At 42.8% G+C, this 11266-nt stretch overlaps 1 protein-coding gene across 1 annotated transcript; it reads left to right on the forward strand.

The window, feature by feature from the left end:
* Positions 1 to 5592: 5592 nt before the first annotated feature.
* Positions 5593 to 11055, forward strand: LOC124258937 (microsomal glutathione S-transferase 1-like; the record flags this gene model as incomplete). Its single annotated transcript, XM_046692996.1, has 3 exons — positions 5593 to 5769; positions 9108 to 9190; positions 10261 to 11055. Coding segments are annotated over 3 exons (504 nt in total), but the record flags the coding sequence as incomplete, so codon positions are not given.
* Positions 11056 to 11266: the final 211 nt, after the last annotated feature.

Below are 11266 nucleotides of genomic sequence, written 5' to 3' on the forward strand. Positions count from 1 at the left end.
TAGACAAGTACGGGTGTTGAGGATATATTCAGACCGGATTCTCCATGAGTAGACACGCATGGGTGTTCAGGATCTACTCAGACCTGATTTGTTCATAAGGAGACAAGCACGCGTGTTGTGAATCCATCCAAACTGGGATCCATCCTTTAGGAGACCACCATGGATGTTGTGGATCCATCCAAACTGGGATCCATCCTTTAGGAGACCACCATGGATGTTGAGGATCCATCCAAACTGGGATCCACCCTTTAGGAGACCACCAGGGATGTTGTGGATTGCTACAAACTGGGATCCACCCTTTAGGAGTCCACCAGGGATGTTGTGGATCCATCCAAACTGGGATCCACCCTTTAGGAGACCACCAGGGATGTTGTGGATTGCTACAAACTGGGATCCACCCTTTAGGAGACCACCAGGGATGTTGTGGATTGCTACAAACTGGGATCCACCCTTTAGGAGACCACCAGGGATGTTGTGGATTGCTACAAACTGGGATCCATCCTTTAGGAGACCACCAGGGATGTTGCGGATTGCTACAAACTGGGATCCACCCTTTAGGAGACCACCAGGGATGTTGTGGATCCATCCAAACTGGGATCCACCCTTTAGGAGACCACCTGGGATGTTGTGGATTGCTACAAACTGGGATCCACCCTTTAGGAGACCACCAGGGATGTTGTGGATTGCTACAAACTGGGATCCACCCTTTAGGAGACCACCAGGGATGTTGTGGATTGCTACAAACTGGGATCCATCCTTTAGGAGACCACCAGGGATGTTGTGGATTGCTACAAACTGGGATCCACCCTTTAGGAGACCACCAGGGATGTTGTGGATTGCTACAAACTGGGATCCACCCTTTAGGAGACCACCTGGGATGTTGTGGATTGCTACAAACTGGGATCCATCCTTTAGGAGACCACCAGGGATGTTGTGGATTGCTACAAACTGGGATCCATCCTTTAGGAGACCACCAGGGATGTTGTGGATTGCTACAAACTGGGATCCATCCTTTAGGAGACCACCAGGGATGTTGTGGATTGCTCCAAACTGGGATCCACCCTTTAGGAGACCACCATGGATGTTGTGGATCCATCCAAACTGGGATCCACCCTTTAGGAGACCACCATGGATGTTGTGGATTGCTACAAACTGGGATCCACCCTTTAGGAGACCACCAGGGATGTTGTGGATTGCTACAAACTGGGATTCACCCTTTAGGAGACCACCATGGATGTTGTGGGTCCATCCAAACTGGGATCCACCCTTTAGGAGACCACCATGGATGTTGTGGGTCCATCCAAACTGGGATCCATCCTTCATGAATCTTTATATCTACATTAGAGCTGATTTGAAACACATTAATAGCGACATTCAGTTCTAGATATGTTTTGGTACATAAAGCCTGCAAAATAAATAAAATTATCAACAGCCGAATAATTCTCAACCTTTCAGGATAATGTCCATGACAATTCCTGGTCAGAAGGACTCCAGGACCCCAGGCATGTCACCATAGCAGTTGGTTTCTTATAACGAACACAGCAATGTTTTATATACAACACAACAATCTGTAAATAATTGGTTTCGGTCTGACAAACCAATCTTTGGCATTATAAGCTTTGTCCCTCAGCATAGGGGTAAAATGATATTCAAAGCCTAGGTTGTACAATGCTACACTTGGATACACGATAGTGGCATAACATCAAGTCTGAACCAGACAATCTAGTGATCAACATTCTGCTCAATGATCCTGTTCGAAGACATACAGTCAACCAAGTCAGTTGGACAGTCTCCCTGGCGACCCGTTCTCAGCTGAGATTTTCAACAGGGTACAGAATCATCTCGTCTGGCCATTATTATTATTATTATTATAGGATATTTATATAGCGCACATATCCAGGCAACTAGTGCATGCTCAAGGCGCTGGTATTTTCCCCTCGATCATTGGATGTCAATCTCAACGGCACATCGTATTATCAATTTCAACTCCCTGGGGAGTATACAACTCTTGCAGCCACTAGGTGCACCGAGTTATTGTGGCTTTCTCATCCTAACGAGGTATTCCCAGCTGGGCGGACTGGGACACATAGTCACAGTACTATGTCCAACTTCACTGCACGTTGCTGTACCCGCAAATAGGTGTTTGCACGTATTCATGTGTCCACCATCTGGTCATATACCAACGGATTCGTGGGTTCTTTTAAGTGCACAGGGTTGTGTACTGTACACTAGGGATTGTGACAACACTGAAAGACTCTGCACACAAAGTTGACTCCGAGGTTTCTACACCCGGTCACAGGTGGGCTCGATCCCGACACCTCAACCTCGCTGGATCACTCGCCTGGCGCCTTAGCCAGCTCGCCCACCGCGCCCCATTACATGCTAGCACATAGCCACTTTAGCGATATAATGTTGGTGACCAGTGCTAACAATGGGTAACAGATGCTGGCTGCAATAAAGATGCGACCTGGTTGAATATGTCCCAAGATGGTTCCATAGGGTGGATAGAGATTTGACCCACGGTCATAGGTTTTCCTGGCGTGGTATAGAGACAGAACTCTGCTCCGTGGCTTGTGGTAGCTAAGATGACCGGACCACAGTTGTTCCCCTTCATAACTGTTTGAGGAAACTCGTGAAGATCCCGGTTAGAATTGTCTTCAGTTACCCATGCTTGGGGTAAGAGGATCGGGAGTCAGGCTCGTTGGCTTTCTTGACACATGTCATCGTATCCCAACTGCATAGATCGATGCTCATGCTGCTGATCACTAGATTGTCTCGTCCAGACTCGACTATTTACAGACCGTTGCCTGCAACAGCTGCCATATAGCTAGAATACTGTTGAGTGGGGCGTTAAATAACAACCTAAGAAACAGACAACTGTGAAGAAGGAATATTTGCGTGTGCGCCGGTAAGCAACAGACAAACACATAAACACATAATATCAGCAGCAAAAAAACAACAAAGGTCAGTACGAATTCAAAATTAGATAGGCACTGTAATCAGATCATTACAGAAATGGACATAATAAGCGGATCAAAAACATTTTTTTGTGTACAATATCTTGACACATCGATGAATAACACAATTTCAAGACATTACGTGAAAATTTGCAGTCCATTCAGACTCTTGACTTCAGTATCTAGTGTGACCACCACGAGCGGCAATAACTGCAGCACAGCGTCTATGCATGGAGTGCACCACTCTGAGAAAGGCCCGGCGCAATAAATCGGCCTTGGTATGACATTATTCAGTCGCCTCTGAATTTCATCGCAAAGATGTTCAATTGCTTTTAAATCAGGACTAATGATGACACCATTCTGCTGTAGGAAGTCCCGTGTAGCTCTGGCAGTATGGGGCGTTGTCGGTGGAAAATGTTGTTCCGGTGACGTGCGAAATGTGGTATGACGTGGGGTCTGAGAGCTTGGTCGATGTAGCGCACCGCTGTGATGCCGCCTCCTTTCTCTGGACCAAGGTTTCTGGAACACCACAGGACCCACTCTCTGGTTCAGGCCTATAACACCCCATACCATGATGCTTGCACCTCCCCGTGAGTCTCTTTCCATAACACATTGGTCTGAGTAACGCTGGCCACGTCGTCGTCATATTCTTGTTCTGCCATCTGCAGTTGATACGCAGTACCGACTCTCATCTGTGAACAGAACAGTTCTCCACTGCCTGTATCGCCAGTTTTGGTGTTGTTGGGCAAACTGTTGACGTTCACGCCGATGACGAGGGGTGAGGATAGGTCCACGGTAAGGTCTACAGCAATGGAGGTTCCCGTTGTTAAGACGTCGGCGTACTGTATCAGTACTGATTGGTCTTCCGTGTGTTCCCACTGTCTGGCGTGCTGTTTCGGATGCCTGCATGAAGGGATTCTGTTCATGCTGTCGCACAACATGGCCAGGTTCCTCTGAGCTGTCGTGAGTCGCGGCATCCTGCCGACGGTGTAATGTGAATGTTTCAACCAGGTTTGGGGGTGCATTTTATAGGGCTGGTCCTTGCGAACCGCACGTGCAGCATGAGTTGCATGAAAAACATGGAGAACACCGTACCATCTCCGAGATCAGGTTGCGTTTTGAGACCATTTCCTGGGTTCCATTCTGGGTTTGGGAAGGAATGTCTTTGCTCGGGTAAACTTGGAGATGTTGTCAATAATATACAATCAAAACATGAATTGAGTTTACAGTTATCCGTTTCTGCGAAGGAGAATTCCAAACTGACGTTTCTTTTGCTGCTTATTATATTTAGAGCAACAAGCGCAATAAAGTAAACTACTGCATTCATTGCAATACAGAAGTTGACTATCCCTATAACTTGATTTTCAGACGTTTTTAAACTATACATCCGTGCATAAAATAGGCAGCACCCTCTATTTTTACCAATTAATTTTGTCTGAAATTAAATTATAAACTCTTTAAAAAAACATAACCTTTATAATTTGATAGAGCAAGCGTTTAACATTTCAAAAACGAAAACATCATTGAAATTACCATGTACTTTAATTAGGATTATTGTCTATTTTTAAAACAGGTGTTTTTCTGTCCTAAAACAAGTTACCTTATTTTGAAAAGTGAAAGTAATAATTGATTCTTATGTGGCGTATAAATTCGTTATTTATTGTGAACGGGTGAAAGTTTCTAAACTAAGATTTAGGAAAAGTTACAGTCAAACTAAAAAAAAGTAAAATTTTAAAATGCAGTAAAAGTTGCTTTACAAACAAAACAAACAGATTTTAGCTGTAATTATCAGTATCCGGCAAGGAGAAGTGTTTATTCAATACAATAAACTCAAAATCATAAAAGATTTATTCCAAAATCTTATTAATGTGGCCTTTTTCAGTATTTGTCAATTAGCAATCTGAATTGTTGGAAAAAGGTCTGAATCTTTGCCATTTACACTTGATGTGTAAATGTCATCTTGGTATATAACAGAATTGTTATTTTTAGTGAAAACTCAATTTAATTGTGTTGTTTGAGCAGGAGAGGAATAGTTATTTTGGGTAAACATTTAGTCCCGTCACATTTCCATCAACATATTCTTTCATAAAGAATAGAAAAGGTTATGGTATTTGTAAAACTGTCAATGGATAAAGCTTCTTTAACTATACGTTGATTAAATTGATGGCTATACCCTAACGTTTCCGTAGCATCACATCTTATTTTCAAAAAAAGAGTGGTGCTTAATTAATGCACGGGTGTATATATAACGAAGTGACAGATATAACGTATTTTTTCTCCCTGGCACTTGATCTTTATTTTAGTCGAAACGTGTATAACCACGATATGACACTATGCTTTTAAGACAAAATTACTTACAATTCAATTCGTTATTAGCGTAATTTATTGTAATTTCTGGCACTCAAATGTTTTTAAATCAGAGGTCATGAACATAGTTTTAAGTGTTGGATGACTATTTGAATATGGTTGCGGCACATATATTTAATAATAGGACATGGGTTAACAGCACCTTTGTTTTGCAAGTCACTTAAATGTCTACTGTCTTGCCCTTTATGGAGAGCAAGGCATTCACAACTATGATTAAACCGATCATATCTTTCGTCTGCACATGCGATAAAAAAATGCAGTCATGTGACTGACCCACAGCGCTCGTTACAAAGTCTGTCAAAGTTCTTGTGCTGATAGATCTCCCACAATGGCTGGTGTGTTCGACAACCCCGTCTTCTCCTACTTCGCGTTCTATGCCACTGTGGTTGTTATAAAAACCATGGCACTGAGCTTCGTCACTTCATTTCACAGAAGATCTACAGGGGTAAGTGCCTATTTTATCATGGAGCCCGTAACAGTAATTTCGTCGAGGTTGTCACACTTAGAGCTATGATGCAGCATGTGAGTACTTTGGTCAAGTAGTCAACAATTGCAATTAGGACGATGAACTGAGAACAAAAGACACCCAGACTTATTTACAACAAATGTCAGTGTGTGTGCGAGGTCGTGATGAAGGTCAGGACGCCCTGTACTTGTTGACTATTTGTGCAAAGTCATCTTCGTTATACCGTAAAACTGGCAAAATGCAGATATGTTTTGTTTTGTTTTGTTTTATTTGTTGTTTAATGCTGCTGTCAGCACTACTCCACCTATATGGCGGCGACCTGTAAATAATCGAGTCTGGATAAGTCAATCCAGTGATCAACAGCATGAGCATCGATCTACGCAGTTGCGATTTGATGACATGTGTCAACAAAGTAAGCGAGTATGACCACCCGATCCCGTTAGTCGACTTTTACGAATACGGTACTTCACTGGTAACCAATGGAGATGTTGCAGGACCGGTGGCAAGTGGTCATACTTCCTGGCTTTCCTAACAACCTTGGCTGCAGTGTTCTGGACCTTTTGTAGTTTCTTCAGTTGTTGATTTGTGATTCCAAAGAGAAGAGAATGACTATAGTGGGGGCTTGATGTTACCAGTGCCTGTGTCAGTGATGCAGTTGTGAGTTGATACATCGCCTGATAAGTCCAAGGCTGCGGATGTGATGGCAGGCTCGCTTGGAGATGAGGTTAACATGTGACTCAAAATTGACCTGACTGTCAAACATGACTCCGAGGTTATGTACTTCAGAGTGAGTGAGTGAGTTTGGTTTTACGCCGCACTCAGCAATATTCCAGCTATATGGCGGTGGTCTGTAAATAATCGAGTCTGGACCAAACAATCCAATGATCAACAGTATGAGCATCGATCTGCGAACTTACTTCAGAACGTACTTCAGAGCATGGTGTGATATTACTAAAGTGTTATAGATTGTAACATAAACTGTAATTAGTTACAAAAGAACTGATACTCTCTGTTATAATTTCACTGGTCCAAACGAACGTGGATTGACGAAAATGACCAAACGTTATTTCAGCGCGGAAAACATACTCACATATGACATCAAAGGGGCCGTTAAGATATTTGTCAGATATCGTCACAGTTCAACATGGTTATCCCGCTCAGACTCCGAGATTATCTTTCCTTGTTATATATCGAGCACCGGAAGTGGTCACAAACAACACCCCACACTCCGGCTCAGTGATGACTTAGCATACCATCACTGCCACAGGCTAATTTGCATATCACGTGACCGGACTTTTCTCTTGTTTGTACACAAACGCGCATATTCATAATAAGAAGAGACTGCGCTTACGCAAGCTTTTCGGCGCGCTCTTCACAATGTTTTACATTGTGACATATATATTCTTCCACAACTGCGACAGTAAGGTCTATGACAGTACATATTTAGATATCAAATTGGCTACATGGTTTGCTCTCCGTCGGCTTCGATGACCGCACATGGAGCCGTACAACCTATGTAAACAAAGGATCGCTACGCCAATCGAAGTAGTATTACATGTTTTAGGATATTTTCTCAGTGAAACTAAACTATTCTATCAAAGATGTTTAATTAGATGTGTAGACTCGTCAAAAATAAAAGACTTAAGAAATATGTACATTATAATGAATGGTCGGTGGCCTGTGGCAGAGGTACTATGCTTGCTTGCCGCATGGAACTCTGGGTAGGAGAGTGAGAGGTACTATGCTGGCTGGCCGCATGGAACTCTGGGTAGGAGAGTGAGAGGTACTATGCTGGCTGGCCGCATGGAACTCTGGGTAGGAGAGTGAGAGGTACTATGCTGGCTGGCCGCATGGAGCTCTGGGTAGGAGAGTGACAACACCCATAACTATCATTTGACGTCTTTTTGTGGCGAGTGAATTGTACAAGAGTGTTTTGTCTTGTAAATATTGTATATAGACTGTGTATTTGTGCTGGGAATTGGTCAAAATCTCATAATTGATGATTGGTTCATTACAACCGATCAATCATCGAAAATAATTGGTATGCGTCATTTATGAAATTTTCCTGATTATTTTATTAATGGACAAAAAAAATAAAGACAAAAACCTGTAGTTCTTTGGTGTTTTTGCAAATTGCACAAAAGGCATTCGCAAATTTCACATCTTTAAAGGATGACTAGTAGGCTAGGAACATTAATTTCGTGGAGTCTTGAAGATAAATTCAACCATGACTTGGAACGATCTTGTAGTGGTCATCAAATGTAACAGACAAAACCAACCTTGTGAAAAATATTGTTAATGCAAACAAGTGTTCCAGAATTGTTTGTTTTGGTTATGAGAAAACATGATCGATTGCTTGGTCGTTTAGTCACTGCGACCAATCTTCGATTATTTCAATTAATCGGACCACCACTACTGTGTATTGAATTAAATTGAAACATCCTAATTAGATCAAATCATGCGATATTTCTGTTAACAAAATACAATATTCGGACAAAATATCTTTGCTCAGTCATGTGGTTTTTAACCTAGGATATTACTTTCTATGAAAAAGAATGTTTCATGTACTTTGCATTTTATTTGCTTTGGTACAATGGTCACAATATGACTCTACTTCTAACTCACTGGTCTTGCATTAGAAGGGACATTGGTCTCAGGAGTGTTTCATATTCTGTTGATCCAGGCTTCTCATATGACATCTTCACCGATCCTACCTATCTCTACTCCTTCTTAAAACATGCAACATTTCTCCAGGGTGCCTCGTGTAGTTGACATGAAAGTTAGCTGTCCCCTTTCCGTGTGTCTCTGGATCATTTCTCCAGGGTGCTCCGTGTAGTTGACATGAAAGTGAGCTGTCCCCTTTCCGTGTGTCTCTGGATCATTTTTCCAGGGTGCTCCGTGTAGTTGACATGAAAGTGAGCTGTCCCCTTTCCGTGTGTCTCTGGATCATTTCTCCAGGGTGCTCCGTGTAGTTGACATGAAAGTGAGCTGTCCCCTTTCCGTGTGTCTCTGGATCATTTTTCCAGGGTGCTCCAGTTGACATGAAAGTGAGCTGTCCCCTTTCCGTGTGTCTCTGGATCATTTTTCCAGGGTGCTCCGTGTAGTTGACATGAAAGTGAGCTGTCCCCTTTCCGTGTGTCTCTGGATCATTTTCCAGGGTGCTCCGTGTAGTTGACATGAAAGTGAGCTGTCCCCTTTCCGTGTGTCTCTGGATCATATTTCCAGGGTGCTCCGTGTAGTTGACATGAAAGTGAGCTGTCCCCTTTCCGTGTGTCTCTGGATCATAAATAATGTGTGATTGTTTTTTCATGATACAGGTTTTTGCAAATCCCGAGGACGCCGCAACTTCCCCTGGTCAAGGGAAAGTAGCAATAAACGAATCGGTTGAGAGGGTCCGCAGGTGAGTGGATTAATCTTTTGTAGGATGTGAAATTGTGATGTGCAAGGCCATTAAGATCTTAAATTCATTAAAGTCAAAGCATTATTAGTAATAGATCGTCCCCGTAATTGCCGCCCACCATTAACGACGCCACTTAAAGAAGACGGGTTCGAACCACGCACGTCCGACACAGGTAACAGCCCAAAACACTTACATTGGTGTTTCTATGAGAACAGTTCGATGACGTCTAGGACATCTGTACAAGACGCCAAGCCCGACGGTAAAATCTGATGGCGGAACACAGACGTCGACGCCTCCGGCGTAGCAGATAACACTCCTCTTCCACGAGTCACGTTTCCTTCTCCACCGAACTGACAGTCGGACATGCGCACAGATGAAGGTCAAACTTGGCCACGTGTCTCGAAAAGGGGATTGTTTGGGATGTTGGGGCGTTACGATGTGGGGTGCTATGACAGCTGTAGCAAGAACGCCAATGATTGTGATTGAGGGAAACTTGAGGTATTGAGACGATCTTTTGCTGAAATAGAACGGCCCTGAGGTGATGTCACAACGTGATAATGCCAGACCACACGTTGCTTGAGTTCTACAGCAACTCTCTTACTCAGAACAATGTTCATGTGTAACCTCGGCCCGCACGATCCCCGATCTCTCACCCACTGAACACATCTGCTATGACATGAAGCGGCGCTTACAACGTTGCAGGAGCTCTGCGAAGTGTTAATCGGATGTTGAATGATCTTACGTAGGACTTTCTTCGACATGTTAGTGGTCCCAGTGAGGCAAAGGTACCAGACCTGCACCAATGCCTTTAGACACGCTCGCTACAGTCTGTGTGGAACCCTGTCTGGCTCATTTGCATATGTCACCTGCACTGTTTTTACGGTCTGTTGACCGTTTCCATACCTTGAAACATTTGTCTTACCTTGTAATAACATTTGCGGAAGAAAATGTTTAGCTCTGATAGCTCTGTTTGTGTGTCACAGAATAACTTTTGCCTTTGAATGTAATGAAAGAGTTCAAATTACACCTCTTTCCATGTACAGAAACACACAGCACTTGATCTATTTCAGATGCCACCTGAATGACCTTGAGAATGTCATCCCCTTCGTTCTGATTGGTCTTCTGTATACAGCGTCTGGTCCAAGCCTCGGCTCCGCCCTCCTCCACTTCCGCATTTTCACAGGTGCCCGGATCTTCCACACCATAGCCTATCTCTTCGCCCTGCCACAACCATCACGAGGCCTTGCTTTCTTTGTTGGATTCCTTGCCACAGTATCCATGGCTTACAACGTCCTGTCTGCTGCTAAATATTAGCACCCTGTTAAGCTCTCATACTGTAGGACATAAGTCTTTGTAAGATGGTGCGAAATTTCAGCACAACTGATTCTCATATAGACAAACAGAGATCTAAAATAGACAAAAGGCGCCAGCTGTAAGGCATGTGACAGAAAGTGGACACCATGCAGGAAATACAAGATAAAGAACTCATGACAAATCATTTGCTGACATGCTTTCAACAAATATAACAGTACATGGACTAATGTTTCATCATAATCTTCAAATTGTTTTAGAAACTCTTTTGCAGTACTAAATAGTGCTTTACTGTTTTCGAACTTGCAAAATGTTCGTCTGTTCAATATTATATTGGTTGCGATTATGACGAGAGAAGGACCAACTATTCGATACAATGAAAAACTCGTTCACTGCATGTCCTGGGGAAAATGTGCTCTACATTAAGAGGAGCACTTGTGATTTGTCAGGTGCTTGCAAATGTTTTATGTATAATCACTTTAGCTACTTTTTCTTTTTATTAGATGATGCAAGAGATGTAATCTTTGTTGGCTTTATTAAACGTTTAAATTATATTGTTTTTATTCCTTGATCTAATCATATTCCGTATATATTGCATATTTTTGTAAAATATGCACGTACAATCACATTGCTCTACTTGATACAGTACGGGCCCCGGAAAACTGATAAGTTTGGGCACATATTAAACACATAGACAAGTTACAATTGTTTTCTGAGATCGAACGGCGATGAATAAATTATCACTGGTATACATTTCGTGAACAG

The sequence above is a fragment of the Haliotis rubra genome, unplaced genomic scaffold, assembly GCF_003918875.1.
Source record: "Haliotis rubra isolate DU_JTF1 unplaced genomic scaffold, ASM391887v1 Scf703, whole genome shotgun sequence".
NCBI classification, from domain to species: Eukaryota; Metazoa; Mollusca; class Gastropoda; order Lepetellida; family Haliotidae; genus Haliotis; species Haliotis rubra.